At 38.5% G+C, this 20,305-nt stretch overlaps 1 protein-coding gene across 5 annotated transcripts; it reads right to left on the reverse strand.

Annotated features, from left to right (window-relative positions):
- Positions 1-1,231: 1,231 nt before the first annotated feature.
- LOC138024367 (tetratricopeptide repeat protein 28-like) lies at positions 1,232-19,864 on the reverse strand. 5 transcript variants are annotated; one of them, XM_068871540.1, is made up of 7 exons: positions 19,692-19,864; positions 15,749-15,819; positions 13,897-13,969; positions 11,582-11,648; positions 9,431-9,588; positions 3,744-7,630; positions 1,232-3,279 (listed from the first exon to the last, which is right to left on the reverse strand). In XM_068871540.1, the coding sequence occupies exons 6-7, from the start codon at positions 7,570-7,572 to the stop codon at positions 3,260-3,262; spliced, it is 3,849 nt and encodes a 1,282-aa protein (XP_068727641.1). In that variant the 5' UTR covers positions 7,573-7,630; positions 9,431-9,588; positions 11,582-11,648; positions 13,897-13,969; positions 15,749-15,819; positions 19,692-19,864; the 3' UTR covers positions 1,232-3,259. The 5 variants fall into 5 exon arrangements, with proteins under 5 accessions (XP_068727641.1, XP_068727644.1, XP_068727640.1 ...); XM_068871543.1 differs by lacking the exon at positions 13,897-13,969; XM_068871539.1 differs by lacking the exon at positions 11,582-11,648.
- Positions 19,865-20,305: the final 441 nt, after the last annotated feature.

Here is a 20,305-nt window from a genome sequence, read left to right on the forward strand (position 1 = left end):
AAATTATTTGTTTAGATCAGGTTATAAAAGCTTATTGTTATTAATTTATGTCCCCCCCTCCCCCCTATTTTTTACAAATATTTTTATCACTTGTGTTACATCCTTTACTGCCTTTTAGTGATTATGGTGTTTTAAAACTATTTTATCAAAAGGCACCGCCGATAGGAAATCCGAGTATCCCGAGATGCGCAGAACGTGTGCGCAATAGCAATAGTAGGCACCGTCCTTAACTAAAGTATTTTCTTGAACTTAATTCGGCTTCGTGTAAAAGGGGACGTAAGCTAATTTGCGAAGCGAAAGGTGCAACCTACCGATAGAAAGCTAAAGTTTGCGAAACTCAAGAAATTACATTTAATGAAATTTAAGCTTCACGATGACACTTTCTTTACCACGTTTGTGACTACAACAAGGACAACCACAATATTCAGCAAACACATTCGTATCCATCCTGTATAAATTAATCGATATCAACGGACATTTTATCGCATTAAGGAGTTTAAACAATCACATCCAGCCCAACTAGTCTGATATCATTGCACGACACACTCCACCACATTCAAGTCCGACCTTTTCTTGTCAAAACGTCTTTTGCGCTGCGAAAGTATATGGAAGTAAATAATGATTATTGATTACAGAGTTGTCGTTTAAATTGAGTTAGTTTACATCTCCCCCTATAATCCCGGGAAAAAAGCAATTGAAACTTTTCTTCATTTTCGAACTTTTGGACAACGAGAAGATCGAAGGCAAAAAATGCCCCGTTCACTCACCCTACCCCCAAAAAATATTTCTTGATCAGGAAGAATCCGATCTCATTCAAAGGTACTCTCCTCTGCACTTCCCTAACTTTACACCGACGTTTTGATCTGTTGAAAATAAATTTCCTCTCGCAAAGAAAGTCATTGTCTAATCAATAGATCAAAAGTACGTCATATGGGAATCTCGACTATAGTCCACTTCGGAAAATACCATAATACTCTTTGTTTCTCCCCCCAAATTTTACATAAGTGTTGTTTCCAGTTTCTCTTGGGACAAACAACAGTCCCAAGCTAGAGAAAACAAAAACAATGCTTATGCAAAATTTGGGGGGACAAACAAAGAGTATTATGGTATTTTCAGAAGTGGCCTATTACCCTAACGGCCATATTTCTGTTCCGAGCGGCGACAGGCAGGGGGAAGAGAAGTAACCACCAGACGTTATTGATAAATGTGTGTTCCAGTACGAAAACCCATGCAAGTTTACGGATGTGCTTTAAATTAAACGTAAAGACTTAGATAAAATAATAATCACCATCATCATCATCATCATCATTCAAGTCTCAAGGTATTTTAGTCAAGCACGAGTGTTCTACTAATTGGGGAGACTACAAATTAACTGAAATCAGTACAAATAAAATGAAATGTTGGTTTTGTGGAGAGGGAAAAACCGGATTAAATCAAGCAGCACTCTTATTTCCTAGTTTTTAACCTTCTGGAAGTTTCCCCACGAAATTGCCCAACGAGATCACTCAAATCCAGAAGTTTGCCCGAGATAATTTTTTTTACAGTCATTAAACTTTCAATGCAGACTAATTACGAGATCAGGTAACTTTCATTTCCTAGTTTTTTAGATGCCAGAAATTTGCCCAAGAAATCGCCCATTTAAAGTTTATTTTGCCTTGTCCCTCTGTCTGTGGAAACCCTCTGTGGAAATAGGGACATTAGGGACCTTAAGATCTACGACGGCGACGTCGACAAAAACGTCACCTCAAAATAGAACTTCGCTCTAGTAAAAGTCTTTCGCGATTATTCCATCTCGTTCACTTCGTACAATGGGGGCGAAGTATCCTAAATATAAAATGGTACGAACGATTTCAGACTGAAAATAGAGAATGAAAGATTCTCTGTCGCATGCTCACGTTGTCGAAACCTCAAATTTAGTGATATCACGTCGTCGTCACGCAGAGAACCGCAAAACCGCACGTGCTGCACATGCAGCACGATTATTTAATGCTCCTTTAACAAATGATATCATTGTTTTGTGGCGTTTTCGTCGACGTCGTCTTCGTAGACCTTAAGCTCCCTTTTCAGATCGATGGACAAGGACAACCTCGAGTACGAATTTTCCGTTCTGAGCATGCGCACTTCGAAAAATGTCGGCTTCTAAACCTTCTGCGCATGCTCAATACGGAAGACTCGTACTCGTTCCCCGATATAAAGTTCCCTATTTCTTTGATTCTGTTCTGGACCTTTTTCTAGCAATTTCTTGAGTCTTAAAACCTTCTATGCATATTAATTAGGATATCAGTAAATGCCTACTTTCCTAGCTTTTTAGCTTCTAGAAACTTCCTCAAGAAGTCGGCCATTTTTTAACTTTGCGTTGGCCCCCTTAAAGTGCGACCGGGAAAACCGTGAACACCTAAAATATATCAGGAATGTTATTTCTGTCCAATCACCCGTTCGACCGCAGCCGCCCAGAGTGTTTAGTTACTGTTATTTGCACCACAAGAGCTGTGTCGCCTTCAGATTTACCGGGTAATGGATTTAATTTGAGCCAATTGTGGTCGTTTAAGCTCTGAAACTACTTATAAAGAAACAGAACAGTTCGGCATTTGTTCTTCCTTTCACCGATCACTGGCACTCCCAAGCAATTGTTGCTTTCAACATGTGGCGCCGTCGCAAATACCTGTATTATCTGCTACAGTACTAACAACGTTTATTCAGTCTGCGGTTTGAGCGTGTGAAATCCTCAAACACGATTGGCTTATGAACAATAAGCATTCCTAATTATTTTGTGTTCACGGTTTTCCCGGTCACACTGTAAGAAATCTGATAAAATTTGCATTTTAGACACTTGAAAAACGTGCCATTTCTTTCTCCTCGCATTTTTCCCGAACCTTTTATCACAGAAAGATCCTAAAGTTCTTAAACTTAAAAAGCCTACTGATTAGAACACCAGAACTTTAAATTTTGTTTTTCTGCAAATAAAAAAAGACAAGAAAAGAAGAAACCATTGACATTTGGTGTTCAATTCTACGAATGAAAAATGGCACTTCCTCGAAACTCTGTCTTTGCCTTAAATGGAGGTTCGCATGAGGACTTTAAGATCAATAATTGTCACTAGCAAAATACGTCTAAAAACACACTTTTAAACAACATTTACATATCTTTTGTCTTCCTTCACCGCTTATGAGGTTTGAATGCTTTCATCTTCTCAATAACTAATATACTTCGAGTAACGAAAATGACATGTTGACGCATCAGATTCCAAGAAGTAGTTTTTTCAACTTTCGGACGACGTTTCTGGAAAAAAAAAAGGAAGGAAGAAAAACAAAGAAATAGCAGTTAAATGGAGATTAGCAATAATTTCGTTGTGAGTGATAAATGAATAAGGAATTTTTTTAAATCCATGAAACCGTTTGTACAGACATGTGTTTAGTTAATAGCAACGAGTATCACTACGACATGTAGACTACAAGCCCTCAATATCTAACTTCACTTTACGCAGGTAACCGGCAATTAGATATTTCTTTTCAGTCCATTGCAAACAGTTCTTTGCAAGAAGGAAAACACCCGACTCGGTGAATGCGAACAAAAATTATTTGAGTCGCTAGCCAAAGCAGTTCTTAAACGAACTATACTGGCGACTGATTTTGAAACAATTTCTCTGTGAAAAACTTACCTTTTTCTCTTGAGCACTAGCCGATTACAAACCTGTTCAACATATTTCTTTTCAGTAAGTAAAATTATATTCGAACAACACTTACCATTCTTTTCGGGTTCATGTGGCCCAAATTCAAACGTAACATCATCGCCAATTAGTACAAATGGCGCCCAGTATTTAATGGCGGAATACTCCTTGGTCTCCCGAAGAGATTTCATAGCATGGTGAAGAGCTAAACTTGCACTTTTTCTATCTGTCAGGTGTTGATAGAAACTCTTCATGAACAGCAAGGTTGCCTCATCATCGATTGCCCAGAGTGACACAAGAACAGACCGCGCACCAGCACACAGGAAAGCTCTCGCGATTCCCACCACACCCTCAGAATTCACCTCTCCCCGGCCACTGTGACAAGAGCTCAGAACAACCAGTCTTGCCCGAAGACCAACTGCACGAACATCACTCATTGTTAATATGAAATCTTCCTTTTCTGGAATGTGGGATGTGCGTTCAGGATTTGGGGCCAAAGCAATTTCTCCAAATTTCGAATCTCCATGTGCTGCAATATGGATTAAAGCAACTGACTTCATTCTTTTCAGCACCTCACCTTTCGTTGCATTTCTTCCAGTGAGAAGAGTGGTCTGCAGAAGTTCTCCAATCATCTCCACCTCTTTTAGTGCCCACGGCAACTCGTCGCTAACGGGTTCACCATTTTCGTCAGTGACTTCCTTTAAGCACGGATCGCCCACAAGCAGAGCTCCACTCTTATTGTAGAAGTCATCAGGTGCACTTGTGATGAGTTTTAAAGTGGTCAACGAGGGAACAGTACGGATCCTGACATAGTCACTTAATGCAGAAAAAGGAGCCAAGGAAAATGGCCCATCAGGAACAAAGATTAAGTCATCACCTTGAAGCAAGTCTGCAATGGGACTCATTAAGACATCAAACAAAGGCTGCAAAGAGTTATTATCGGAGAGGGTCAAAGACTGAAAGGTCTCGGAAAGAGCTTCCCTACCGCAAAACAAGTGTCTGCGTAGCTTGTCAAGTGTGCGATTCTCGCATCGGACAAAAGTCCCCATGCCAATCTGTTTCGAAGTAGTTTCTATCAGTGAAGCGGCACTTCCATTTTCGATTTCCTTTTGCCTAAAGTTTACTCCACTTCCTCTTCTCAGAAGCCAAAAACTGATAGTGTTCCCTTCAAGTGCTATGAAAACTGTTTGTAAGGGCAAATATTTTATAACAGAGCAGATAGTTTCCGTCGTCGCAACTGCAGAGGATGGTTCTTCATTAATTCCAAATTGCACCTTCAAAATGTCTGTCAAAGCCTGGGCTCGTCCTTGTTCAGCAGCAAACAAAGCCTCATAAACCTCTCCATTCTTTAAAAGTGCTCTCCATAGAGCTGTGTACGCAAACTGATTTGTGTCACGAAAACTTATTTTCCATGCATCTTCTGATTGAAGAAGACGCCTTGTTTCATCCAAATGTTTTATGCTTAGACGATAAAAATTAAGGGCTTTGCACAACGAGCCCAAATTTTCATGAACATGACCAAGCCAATAGCAACCGGTTCCCTGTCCTACTGGATCCTCCGTTTCCTTGCAAATAGTAAGATGTTGTTCGAAAAGGAGAAGAGCATTTTCAATCTCACCCATTCTGTCATAAGCGATGGCGAGATTACCAATGGCCAATCCCTCCAGGTGCCTATCCCCTACGTCTCTTGCAATGCTGAGATGTTGTTCGTGATACTCTAAGGCCCGCTTAAAATTGCCCACACTGGGATAAGCGTTGCCGAGATAACCATAGGCCCTTCCCTCCCCGGCCCTATTCCCTACTTCTTTTGCAATGCTAAGACATTCTTCGTAATACTCTATGGCTCGCTTAACATTGCCCAGACTGAAATAAGCGTTGCCCAGATTACCATTGGCAGTGCCCTCCCCGTCCCTATCCCCTACTTCCTTTGCAATGCTAAGATGTTGTTTGTGATAATCTATGGCTCGCTTAAAACTGCCCAGCCTAAAATAAGCGTTGCCGAGATTACCATTGGCTCCTCCCTCCCCGGCCCTATCCCCTACTTCCTTTGCAATGCTAAGACGTTGTTCGTGATAATCTATGGCTCGCTTAAAACTGCCCAGCCTAAAATAAGCGTTGCCGAGATTACCATTGGCTCCTCCCTCCCCGGCCCTATCCCCTACTTCCATTGCAATGCTAAGATGTTGTTCGTGATACTCTATGGCTCGCTTAAAATTGCCCAGACTGAAATAAGCATTGCCGAGATTACCATTGGCATTGCCCTCCCCGGCCCTATCCCCTACTTCCATTGCAATGCTAAGATGTTGTTCGTGATACTCTATGGCTGGCTTAAAATTGCCCAGACTGTAATAAGCAATGCCGAGATTACCATTGGCCTTGCCCTCCCCGGCCCTATCCCCTACTTCCATTGCAATGCTAAGATATTGTTCGTAATATTCTATGGCTCGCTTAAAACTGCCCAGCCTGGAATAAGCGTTGCCGAGATTACCATTGGCTCCTCCCTCCCCCGCCCTGTCCCCTACTTCCATTACAATGCTAAGATGTTGTTCGTGATATTCTATGGCTCGCTTAAAATTGCCCAGACTGAGATAAGCGTTGCCGAGATTACCAATGGCCTTGCCCTCCCCAGCTCTATCTCCTACTTCCTTTGAAGTGCTAAGATTTCGTTTGTAATACTCTATGGCTCGCTTAAAATTGCCCAGCCTGAGATAAGCGTTGCCGAGATTACCATTGGCCTTGCCCTCCCCGTCCCTATCCCCTACTTCCATTGCAATGCTAAGATGTTGTTCATGATACTCTATGGCTCGCTTAAAATTGCCCAGACTGAGATAAGCATTGCCGAGATTACCATTGGCATTGCCCTCCCCGGCCCTATCTCCTACTTCCTTTGCAATGCTAAGACGTTGTTCGTGATACTCTATGGCTCGCTTAAAATTGCCCAGACTATGATAAGCATTGCCGAGATAACCATTGGCCCTGCCCTCCCTGGCCCTATCTCCTACTTCCTTTGCAATGCTAAGAAATTGTTTGTGATACTCTATGGCTCGCTTAAAATTGCCCAGACTGAGATAAGCATTGCCGAGATTACCATTGGCTCCTCCCTCCCCGGCCCTATCTCCTACTTCCTTTGCGATGCTAAGATGTTGTTCGTGATACTCTAAGGCTCGCTTAAAATTGCCCAGACTATGATAAGCATTGCCGAGATTACCATTGGCTCCTCCCTCCCCAGCCCTATCTCCTACTTCCTTTGCAATACTAAGACGTTGTTCGTGATACTCTATGGCTCGCTTAAAATTGCCCAGACTGTGATAAGCGTTACCGAGATTACCATTGGCTAGTCCCTCTCCGGCCCTATCCCCTACTTCCATTGCAATGCTAAGATGTTGTTCGCCATACTCTATGGCTCGCTTAAAATTGCCCAGACTGTGATAAGCTATGCCGAGATTACCAATGCCTGTGCCCTCCCCGGCCCTATCCCCTACTTCCATTGCAACTCTAAGATGCTGTTCGTGATACTCTATGGCTCGCTTAAAATTGCCCAGACTGCAATAAGCGATGCCGAGATTACCACAGGCATTGCCCTCCTCGGCCCTATCCCCTACTTCTTTTGAAATACTTAGTTGTTGCTTGAGGTACTTTCTGGCCTTTTTAAATTTGCCCAGATGGTGATAAGCGATGCCGAGATTGCCACAGGCTTTTCCCTCTCCAGCACTGAAACCTATTTCTTTTAAAATCCTTAATGCTTCTGTGTAATCCCTCTTAGCCTGTTCAAAATAAGCCAAGCCATAATAATAATCGCCCAGATTGAAATAAGCAATACCCTCCCCTTTTCTGTTTCTCTCTTTTCTGGCAATGCTAAGCTCTTGTATATGCTGCTCGAAAACGTTCATCTTTTTGTCTGACATTCTTGATTATAAGAACTCTTGAGAACAAGGAAGGTCGTCTTTGAAAGAGAGGGCACTCCTTGAAAAATACGAAAGAAAGCATGAGAAATTCAATGCAATGTTCACAAATGCTGCAGATACGTAGCCCAACAAACACTAAAGAGACCACCGGTCATTATGAGTCTAACAAAGACAATTTTCTGCTGTTGACGTCAAACTCTTTACTTCTGTTGTTGAGCCCTTTGTCTGATTTGAACTGAAGACAGAATTGACTGCACAATTAAATAGACGTATTTAAATGGCATAAATTTGTGCCATATCATGATCAGACGTAACTCAGCCAAAGTAATACTGTTGTCTTTTGTCATCATATTTCCCTGATCAAATCAAATTGCTCGCCTGATACCACTGTTGAAAGTAGGTGGTCAAACACTTTTTGTAACATACAGACTGCTCTAAATGTTCCCAGGATTTTAAAAGTTGGTCTAGAAAGTAATTATCTATAACCGTATTGTAACCAACTTAATTTAATTTCAGTACATTTACATTACACCACATCATCACAGTATACATTACACTAAGTTCATGTTTTCACTACATTGCGTATTACTACTGACTGACATCTACAAGAAATCATCTTGCCCTTGATGGCAGTGAACATGCCATTTATATTCTAAGGCCTTTGTTACGGTGGATAGAAAAAATTCTGCTTTATAAACGTGAATACTAAGGTGTCCATTACGTCGAAATTTGTTTGGTTTAACGTCCATTGATATATGGACCCACGCTCCGGAAGGATCCATTCTCGTTCCCTTATTTTTCTTATCCTATGTTCATGACTTCAGTGATGTATTCAAAATACCAGACCTGATTTTATTTGCAACTGCTGATATGACGATGCTAGTCTCTTACGTCTAATTATTTGGTTACCTGGTTCAAGGCAAAGAAACTTACACTAAACTTGCGGAAAACTAATTCTTTATTCTATTTAAGCTTCGAGAGAAAAAGACGTCATCTTTCGATGCAAATCTGCTAAAGTTATTAAAGAATTGAACAGATCGTAGAACGGTCTTTCTTGGGGATGTGCTTGACTAACATCTTTCTTGGAAACCCTGTATTTCTCAATTGGCTTGCAAAATCTCTGAATCTATAGCATTTAATTTCAGGTATAGTTGTTTTTCTAAATTTTGTTTGAGAACTCTGTTCTAGTGTTAAGTATTTATATAGTCATTATTGTATTATTGTGCATGTACAAATCCAATCTTCGTAGTCTGTACTTGAAGTTGACTGTAACTGGACAATTTGTGTTAACTGTTTGCGCATTCCATGGATACGCCCATGTAGGCGTCTTGTCTAAATTTTGTTTAAGAACTCTGTTCTACTGTTTAGTTTATCCTAATAGTCATTACTGTATTATTGTGCATGTACAAATCCAATCTTCGTAGTCTTGTTTCCTTGCAAAAAGTGCAGTCAAAATAGTTCCTAAATCAATTACTCATATTCAATCTTCAAAGAATTAGAACTATCATTAAGTACGATCGTCTGGGTGAGTGAGGACTGTTTGAGATGACATTGACTGACGTTTCGACAACCTGAGCAGAAGTCATCTTCAGAGTCATTACACACATTCAGACTTTGAAGATGACTTCCGCTCAGGACTACACTCACCCGGACGATCGTACTTTACTTAATGATATGACTCCTGGGTTCAAACCATTTACAATTAGAACTATCAAATTTTCGGATATTAGATTACAAGAACTGGGTAACTTTATGTCTTCTTATGAACATCCTCTTACACTATAAAGGTTTTATTCATAATTTTTCATTTAAAAAGACGTCTATGTGTTTTTTACTAGATTTGCAGAATGATTTTCACCTTCAACTCTGTAGAACTATCTTTGCAACTTCTGTTCTCTCACGAACGTCTGCTGAAACGAAAAACCAGCAGCAGATGTTGGTAGGGGAGGAACGTATGACGAAGCCCTAATCAAGTCTGCGTGGGAGGCTATCAATACACCAGAAGTTGAGGAATATCTGCAGTAAATGAAGAGATGAAAGCTATGATTATTTTTCCCTCAACTCACCATCCACACACACACTATTCCCCATAACTACCTACTGATTAATAAATGTTTTAATTAGTAGAGAGAAACCCCTTTTTGTAATGCGGATTCTTCTCAAAACACCAACTAAGACAAAGCTTATTAGGTTATCTGCTGCATCATGTATTCATATTAAACAAAAAGCAATCAAAACTGGTCGATTAGAGGAATGCAAGGCTTATGCACCAGCTGCAGGCGAACTGTGTGTAATTGGGCAACTAGTCCAAAGATGTACCCGCACTGTACTACCAAGTAAGTCATTGTCAGAACAAATTTAAATCTGAGAAGCAAAGTATGGTGGCCTTGCAAGGATAAGGCAGCGGAAAAATTCTGCCAATTCTGCTATAAGTGTCAGCTGGTTGCTCGTCCAAATCCGCCAAGGCCATTGAAGCCAAGAGCATTGCCAGAATGCCCTTGGCAAGACCTGGTCGAAGATCTTTTAAGACCGCTCCATTATGGTCATTGTTGACTACTACAGCCGTTATTATGAGTATGTGGTCATGACATCAACCACCAGTGAGAAAGTAATTGACAAAGCAGGGATGTAGCTAAGAATAAATTCATCCGGTTGAAGGTTCTATTGAGGCGGTAAGTTCTCGCTCTGAGCATCAAAGGGACCTGGTAACAAGATTGCTTCCAGTGTTGCGCAACACCCGGCACTGTTCAAGGTGGCAAATACAGGGAAAGAGAAGACATGCACAAAAGAACTTAAAACAACGCTTTCACTTCATTTCCAGTATCGATAAATTCTAATGATAATTCTGTGTAGACTAACAGAAATTCAATTATTTTTTGTTAACACAGCGAATGACTTTTAAACTTTGTAAAGAATAATTTGCGATCTTCTCAGTTGCTTCGATCGACGGCAAAAATTCTGCCGGCGATCAGCCCTTTCTCAAGCGGCGATTTTCACTGGCAGTCGGCGCTTAGTGACATCCCTGACAAAGTAGAAGATAATTTTAGCCACCATGGTCTTCCCTTAACATTGAAGTCGGAGTGACAATGAACCTTTTTTAATTTTGATGGCACATTTTTATGAAAAAAAAACCCTTTTATGGAATATCACAAAGCTCTGATACTTGAACAGGCTTGGTAGTTTTAACTGTTTTCTAAATTATTTATTTATTTATTTATTTATTTATTTATTTATTTATTAGCAGAAGCGACAATCAAGAAAACAAAAAAAGACCCATTTACAAATAACTACATATTGCTGGTTGTCAAATGCGCAATAAGTCACAGGAAAGGTCCATTTTGTCACCAAGGGAATCATTTAAAAGTCAAAAAGTCATGATTCCTTAGTTTTTTGTTCATAACCAGCCTATTAAGCTTCTTGACCAATAGAGTAGCAGCATAGAAACCACAAAGCGTCACATTATTTCTCCTACAATCCCTCAAATTAAACATCTGAAGGCACGCATTTATGGGATTAAAAGCGGCAGTCAAGTTATTTCAAATCAAAAATGGCAGGAGATACCATTCCGAGTTTGGAAACTTTAGACTCAAATCAATTAAAAAACAATATTGCTATAAATGCACTATTGCATAATTTTTGTAGCTGCGTGCATCCTTTGAAGAATGAGGAATACAAGAATGCATGCTATTCATATGCCAATAAGTGGATGCGTAATCATTTCTAGAATCTACTCTGACTTGCAGATTTGCCTAAATTTAAGCTTCAAACCCTAGGCACTTATTACTTTCAATTTTTCATTCATCCAACAGGGAAAATAGAATCATACAGTCATGTATATGGATCACAGTCAAGTGAATAATGGCAGTGATTGTTTCCACTGTAAAACCCACAAACAACATAACATATAGCACAAGTTATACGTAATCAGAGCTTGTTTGCATTGTGTGGGTCATACATTTTAATACATTGTATACAATAAAGCTTAATTAAGTAATGATGAGCAATTTACCACTGATGGTCCAAACAGATGCTCTTTTGTGTGAGCTCAAGCAGTGGCTTCGTCAAGGGAAAGAACTCTGCGATGGTGATTTGATGAGGTTATTACACTTGTCTATCAAAATTAGTCTCTGAATAGAATACTTCTATTCACACACATCACAATGCAAACAGAGTGTCATAACTGCGGAATACAGCTGCAGCTCTTAAGAGATACATGTACAGTAACTGTACACGTGGTGTAAAATAATTTATTACCACCCATCCCCTGGTAGTGCTCTAAGTACCTCATTCTGAAGTGGATAGTCGTAGTGGAAAATATCACCCATTCTCTTGAAATGTTGTTAAGTATATTCTAAAGTGGATATCCTGATACGCAGTAAAAATAACCAACAACTACAACATTTTGGCCTATCTCTTTCAGTTTAGTCTCATTGGTTATTCAGTTTAAAATTACAACGAACTTTTTCTTTTTCATTTTTAACGGCTTTGTTGGGACGATAAGTACCTAAGTATCTTAGCTATATAAAAAAATCCATTTAATTTGTTTTGCATATGGGAATAAAGTATCAATTCATTCATTGTATTTTTCTTATGAATAGGTTTAAATTCAAATTGTAAAACTCATCACAACTGAAGATGGCATAAGTATGTCGAAACAGTCATATCTTGTAAAAAATTTAAAATGTGGTTTTATTTCTTCAAAAATAGTTTAAACATTATGCAACGTTATGTCCTTAAATTAGGCGTATTTCCGAGAAAGCTATTCCGCATTCAATTGCAATTTTTTAACTTAGTACGCATGCACTGCATTTAACTGGGTTCTGTCAATAACAAAGAAGAATCTGCGAATTGCGGAGTTCTTTGGATCGTTTACTATTCTAACATACATTTCTCATAAAAGAGTAAAACCATCAAAACAGTTCCTTCAATTATGACGAAAAATAGTACAGATAGCGGAAGCGTTGAGCAAATAAAATGATTGCTGTATTGAAGCCATGTTTATTTTTTTGCAATCCTTGCATGCGCGCTGCGAAAAGTGTGTTAGGCCACCTTAAGGAATACATTACATGTATTTATGTTTCCTTTGACAAACAACTCCGAAATTGTTCCAGATCAAATGAAATAACAACAATTGTGTACTTCCACTTTTCAAATTAGTGATCAAATCTATTTTCTAACTACAGACCAGCGTCTGTCCAACAAATCTTTTTGAATTTTTCTTTAAATGATCGTGCTGTCGAGCTCCATACCGCAACACTGTACTGAGGATAAGGATGGAAAAGTGAATAGCGTAAGTTATGCAGAGCAGACTTAGTCAGACAAAAATACTGATTTACAAAATTAATGATAGCCACAAATGTTTTCATAACGACTACAAATCCAAAATATCACGAAAAATAATTAACTATTTATGAATTAACATGGCTCAGCTTATACCCATCACTTTCTGTAATTAAAATGAGTTTAATTTCTCTTTTTGCCCTAACTTTGAAAATCTGATTTGAAAGTCTGATCTGATTTTTTAACATATATGGCAACTTATAAGCTTTAAACGAAAAAGATGACTTACATGTAAGCAGTATTCATTTCAGTAAGGATACAGGACCATTATCAGCGGAACGTAAGTTCATGTCATCAACAAATACATGTAAGAGCAGAGCCGAATGAGATGAACTAAATAGAACGAATTGAGTTCATCACAAGTACAACATTTGACTCAATAAAGTTTGACGAGCTGTATTTCGATCGACCAACACTGCACTGAGCTACTTGACCAATAGAGTAGCAGCATAAAAAGCACAAAGCTTCACACTATTTCTCATACAATCCCTCAATATTAAACAGCTGAAGGCATGCATTTATGGGCTGAAATGCAGTCAAGTTACATGTACATGTATCTCAAATCAAAAATGCCAAGAGATACCATTCCGAATACAGTAGCTTTAGACTCGAATCAATTATTTAAAAAAAAAATACTGCTATACATGCACTACTGTTACAGTATTTTTGAAGCTGCATGCATCCTTTGAAGAATGAGGAATACAAGATTACATGCTATTCATATGCCAACAAGTGGACCCTAAGCACTTACATGTATTACTTTCAATTCTTCGTTCATCCAACAGGGATAATTAAATCATACATGTATCACAGGTGTATGGAAAAAGGGTGTCTTTTACATATTAAATAATGGCAGTGACCATTTTCACTGTAACCCACAAACAACATAACATATAGCACAAGTTATACGTAATCAGAGCTTGTTTGCATTGTGTGCATGTACATTGTATACAATAAAGCTTAAAGTAATGATGAGCAACTTACCACTGTTGGTCCTGAAACAGACTGATGCTCTTTTGTGTGAGCTCAAGCAGTGGCTTCATCAAGGGAAAGAACTCTGCAATGGTGATTTGATGAGGTTGTTACACTTGTCTATCAAAATTAGTCTCTGAATAAATACTTCTATAAGGTTTGACTCTCCTAACAAAAATCATTTACCGGTAAACCCACACATATCACAATGCAAACAGAACATCGTAACTTCGGAATACAGCTGCAACTCTTAAGAGATACATGTACAGTAACTGTACACGTGGTGTAAAATTATTCCCACCCATCCCTTGGTAGTGTTCAAAGTATCTTATTCTGAAGTGGATAGTCCTAGTGGAAAATACCACCCATTCACTTGAAATGTTGTTAAGTATATTCTAAAGCGGATATGCTGATACGCAGTAAAAATAGTTTAAATATCAATTAAAGTATAGAAATGGTCAAGTAGTTGGATACACGGACACGCAACGTCATGTCCTTAAGTGAAACTGTGTTTATACACACCTCAAAGAGTATTTGCACCAAAATCAGAAGATGTATCAAGTCATATTTACTGATCAGTTTTGTCACGAGTCACAAGAGGATCAGAAGGGGTACTCTAAGTAGATGGGTTAAGATAGCACTGGATGCTGCTGGCATAAACACAATGCAGTTCAATCCATATAGCACCAGACCAGTGTCCACTACTGCAGCTACAAAAAATCCTTGAAACACCCCCTTCCCCTAGACAGTGTTGAGATGACCTTTTACTGTTTGACTGGCTGTAACAACATTGAAAAAAGGGAGGGGGACGAATACGGTGCGAGAATGTTCAAAGTGTTTCAAGGTTTTTGTCGAAGATTGTAGATAGAAAAAGGTGAAGCAATATTACATTCTCAAATTCCACTATGTTTGAAGGTGTACAAACTGGCTGAATATCTACAATCATTGCAATGTGACTACTGATTGTGCATGTTTCCCTAATGAGCATAAAATTCCGAAGATTTATAACTCTTGCAAAACCGTCCAAACACACGTTAAGAAAAAAAAAATTCCTGGACAAAAAGATTTGAGATTTTCCTGTTTTTTTAACTTTTGGACCACAACTTAAAAAGAAGGCCAACAGTGTACCCTTCCCCCACCCCACCCAGGACAATGTTGTTCAGGAAGATGAGCAAAGAATCCATGTACTGTATATCTCAACATTGCGGTGGGAGGGGGGGGGGGGGGGGGGGGGGGGGGGGCAAAGTGGCAGTGGCAATTTTAAGACTTTATGCATAATTTTTTTAGATATGAACCAGGTTCATGTACATGTAGTAAACAGCCTTGTCCAGGATTCTTGGTTATCCTCTGCTCTTTTGACATCCATTTAAAGAAAATTAAAATATGTGTACGCTGTAGAAGCATAAAAAATATATTTAAAAAAACAAGGATTCCATTTCCAATACAAGACCTCAAAATTAAACAGCTAAAGGCACACATTTACAGGATAAAATGCAGTTGAGTTATCTCAGATCAAATCCAAAGTTGGAAGCTACATGCTCATATTGTAATACAATACCGGGTCAATATTGTAGCAGCACACACTATTCATAAGCCAATCTACATTCACCACAATTAGCTTAACCCTGAGCATTTGAGAGTGAAGTGAACTTTGAATTTTTCGTTCATCCAAAAGGGAAATTTGAATCATATATGGATCACGAGTGCATGGAAACACATGTCTTCTACATGAACAATGGCAGTGTTTTTTTTCACCGAAACTTAGAGATAAGATAACACAACACAAGTTATACGTAATTAGAGCTTGTTTTCATTGCATGAGTCATCTTCAAAATTACAAGAATTTAAGTAATGAGCGACTTACCACTGTTTTTCCAAACAGATGCTTTTTCGTGTGATGTCAAGCGACAGCTTCGCCAATCATTGGCAAGAACTCTGTAATAGTGATTTGATGCAGTTAAATAAATTACTCGCACCGAACTCAGAAGATACAGTATTTACTAATCAGTTTTGATTAACCTTTGTGGCTGCTATACAGACACAACCCACGTTAACGCATGCACTTGCTATCTCATGTAATCCATAAACGCAAGTGTTTTAACTCAGCCGAATTCCAATCAAGATTTTACCTTACATTAAGTCTCGCTTAATTCTTAAATCACTAGTCTTTGCAATGTTCCTTGTCTGAATAATGAATCCTGTCGCAAATAAATTATTAAGCGTAAGCAATACAGGAAGATTGTTTGCGTGCCTGTGTCATTCACACCTGACTTTACAAAATAATCATACCCAGCAAAAGGAATACCAACGGCTAGTTGTAAAACAGGGAATGGGGAATGCGGCAATGGGAACGGGGAACGAAGAATGGGAAACGGGGAATCTCTAAAAGGAGGAATCTCTAAAAGGGGGAAGTTTAAAAATGGGGAATCTAGGGGGAATTACTAAAGTAGGGAATCTCTAAGAGGGGGAATTACAAAAATGGGAAATCAAGAGTAAAAGGGGGAATTACTAAAATAGGGAATCTCTTAAAGGAGGAATTACAAAAATGGGGAATCTCTAAAAGAGGGAATCTCTGAAAGGGGTAATTACAAAAATGGGGAATCTCTAAAAGAGGGAATCTCTGAAAGGAGTAATTACTTAAATTGGGAATCTCTAAAATAGGGAATCTCTAATAGAGGGAATTACTAAAATAGGGGATCTCTAAAAGGGGGAATCTCTAAAAGAGGGAATCTCTAAAATGGGGAATCTGTAAAAGGGCGATTTAGTAAAATGGGGAATCTCTAAAAGGGGAAATAACTAAAATAGGGAATCTCTAAAAGGGGGAATTACTCAAATAGGGAATCTCTAAAAGGGGGAATTACTAAAATGGGGAATCTTTAAAAAGGGAAATTACTAAAAGAGGGAATCAATTTACAATTTAATATATGTATCCATAAAATTAATGCATCAGTGTAGGTTGTTGACACGCCTTAGACCTAACGATTGGCTCACTTGGCGTTCTTTCTCCACCGCTAGCCTTATAATAAAAGAGAGGGGCTCCACAGAGGACAAAGTGTTTGCAAGCCAACATCAGTGGCAATTTCACTTCAACTTGAAAGAAATTCAGTGTCAACAAAACAACATGATTATTTGTTAGGTCACTGAAGGATGTAGCATCCCTTTATGTTTCAAGCGATTCGTATTAGTCGGCCTTCACGAGCTAACAGATTGGCCTTGCAAATTAGCAATGTAAAATTCTTTGCAATGAACACCGCTCCCCTTCTTGCTGTGTTAAACATAGTCGATTTTTACAGCCACCATCCGCAGGCATCTTATGAGGTAGGACAACAAATAATTTAATTGCCTGTCTGCAAATAGAAATGGTGGGAAAACATGATGGTATTTACTTTCCTTGGACGCATACAAAAAAGCCATTCATGCAACAGTAGCGTACAACTAAATTCAATAGTAACAAGAATATGTAGAATAATAAGCATCCTTGTGTTATATTGTTGGCTGTTCGAGTCATTTCCTTAATTTTAATTCCGTGGTACTCAAGTTGATGGATACCTCACCATTCACTTGCACACAAACACATAAAGAGGAAATCTGAGCAGTGCATGACGAAAAGCACTAAAGACCAATTAAAGAAATACAAAATTCTCCCAAAGATGTTCAAGATGGCGGGAAAACCATAAAAAAATATATTTTCGTGACAGGCAATGTTTTGTCTTTTCTCAGCCAAGCTGATGTTAAGTGAACATGGCTGAATTTCAGTTTATCTTTTTAGTTGGCTTTTGCTCGTAAAAGGAAAAAGCTTGACAGATTTGCTAGTTTGCCGAAGTTTCAGTGGGAAGACCTAGTCAGCCAACATGTGATAGGTCAAGGGACCTTTGGAGCCGTATTTTTGGTGTTTTCAAGCTGAAGGAAAGCCCGCAGAAAATGTTATTGTAAAAAAGTTGTTAAGTACAGCTCAGGATTTTACAGCAACATTTACCAAGGAGGCCAAGATTTTAAAGGATTTACAGACAAAAACATTGTTTCATGTTTATAGTGCATTATTAAATTCCGCTCACAGCTGATATCCCACAGTGCAAGGAAATGTCAAAAATAAGATTATTCTTTTGCTTCTTCTTTTGCTCGACTGTAATGGTGAATTGTCAAAGGTGCTTAGTTGGACTCGCTTCTCTACTCCCCTCACGCTGTACGTTTTTTTCAAAATGTAATGAGCAAGGTTTTCTGACTTTAAAGCCATTAACTTGTCCTCCAGCTTCTGTTCCAGCTTTAAACTTTTCACATTGTATGTTTCCTTCATATGTATGTTTCATCCGCAGTTTTGAAATAGAAACAGCACTTTGTTGATATTTTAATAGCAGGCATTTCTGTGTGAATTGCACCAGCACTCAAAAATTGCACTGTTAAAATGGATGCTTGTCATTAAAATCAATGGATCACACCTCTCTTAACTTTCGCGGTCTCGGAGATTCCCCTTTTTAGTAATTCCCCCTTTTAGAGATTCCCCATTTTAGAGACTCTCCATTTTAGAGATTCCCCCTTTTAGTAATTCCCCCTTTTAGAGATTCCCCATTTTAGAGATTCCCTCTTTTAGAGATTCCCCCTTTTAGTAATTCCCCCTTTTAGAGATTCCCCATTTTAGAAATTCGCCCTTTTAGAGATTCCCTATTTTATTAATTCCCCCTTTTAGAGATTCCCCATTTTAAAGATTACCTCTTTTAGAGATTCCCCCTTTTAGTAATTCCCCCTTTTAGAGATTCGCCCTTTTAGTAATTCCCCCTTTTAGAGATTCCCTATTTTATTAATTCCCCCTTTTAGAGATTCCCCATTTTAGTAATTCCCCCTTTTAGAGATTCCCTATTTTACAGAACCCCTGTTCCCCATTCTCTATTCCCTGTTCCCTGTTCTCATTCTCTGATTCTTCATTCACTGTTTGAGAACTAGCCGAGTACCAACATAGTTGCTAGCTTTAACCAAAAGTTCTGAGAAAATAACAGGAAGTGAGTAAAAAGGAAGCTTAATCAAAACTGGTTGATTACGCTTAAATTACACGTAGTTGTTCTTCTTCACTATAAGAAATGGTTATCAATGAGCAACTCACCACTGTTGCTCCAAATAATAATAATAATAATAATAATAATAATAGTAATAGTAAAACTAATAATAATAATAATAATAATAATAATAATAATAATTGGCAGTGCTAATCACCCTTTACTTGCATTATTGAGGACTGAATTGCGAAAGGGCGCAGCTCACGATATCGGGCTGAAAGCATACAAAGGCGCCTCTGGCTGCTGCTATACAGTCCATGTTTGATGTTGCAGCACAGCACCACAGCTAGATGTTAATTAGCTGTGAGTCGATTTTGATGAGGGAGAAAAACCCTCGAGTCAGGTTGAGATCGACTGAAACTCAACCCACATGCTGGCCAAGGCCAGAGTTGAACCCCGGCTAGCAGTGCTGGGAGGCTCGATAGATAACCACTAAGCCACCCTGACTCCCAAATGAATGCAAATTGCCGTCAGGTCAAGCAATGGCTTCGTCAAAGGAAAGAAATTACTCTGCAATTACGATTTGATGTGGTTATTACATTATCAAGTATCACGATAGAACGATCATGTTTAATATGTAGAGGGTTTATCCTTACGCATAACTCAAAGTAACTTTAAAGTCGACGATCAAATTCTGTAACTTTATGAGAGAGTTTAACATGGATCAATGATGTTTCAGTTCTGTCGCAAAGCGAGACATAAGACTTACATATATGCATCTACAATTAGTCTACTAGCTGCTTGGTGGGACTTACGTACATGTAGTTTTCCAGAGCGAAATTTGTTAAACGTGTTTTGGTATCCTTTCAATTTTCCAACCACAAACTTCCAATCTGTTCTTACTTGCCTTATCTATCACAAATGACGGACAACTGAGAAAAGAGAAACCGAAACGTCCGTGTTGGGATAAACTGCTGAGAGGCACTTCCCACAATAATCCGAGAATAAGAGAGATCCTGGGAAAGAGATTGGTAGGTATGTCATGTATGGGGACACATGATTTTGTCCCGAAAGTAGGAGGTACTACCATGTTCTGTTGTAGGTGTAGTAGCAGTGACGGTGATGTAATAATAATAATAATAATAATAATAAAAATAATAATAATAATAATAACAATAATAATAATTTAATAACTCCTAGACCGCTATTTACATTCACTGATCAACAGCGTTTTACAACTTAAAATACTACAATGAAATTCAAATTAGTAAAACTAAATACATGTCTATTAATAAAATACAATATTTATGATGATGATAATAAACATAATTAGTAATACTAATAAGAGTGAATATCAAACAGGATGCGCTTTAAAAGCTACACGAAATAAACAAGTTTTCAGCTTAGATTTTTTTAAAAAAGACACTAGTAGT

The sequence above is a fragment of the Montipora capricornis genome, chromosome 11, assembly GCF_036669925.1.
Source record: "Montipora capricornis isolate CH-2021 chromosome 11, ASM3666992v2, whole genome shotgun sequence".
Lineage (NCBI taxonomy): Eukaryota > Metazoa > Cnidaria > Anthozoa > Scleractinia > Acroporidae > Montipora > Montipora capricornis.

Excerpts from the sequence above, each read along its gene's own strand:
- LOC138024367 (XM_068871543.1), bottom strand. The coding sequence starts at position 7,572 with ATGTCAGACAAAAAGATGAACGTTTTCGAGCAGCATATACAAGAGCTT. Across the intron at positions 3,280-3,743 it reads ACATGAACCCGAAAAGAATG|AAACGTCGTCCGAAAGTTGA; the intron begins GTAAGTGTTGTT and ends TTTTTTTTCCAG.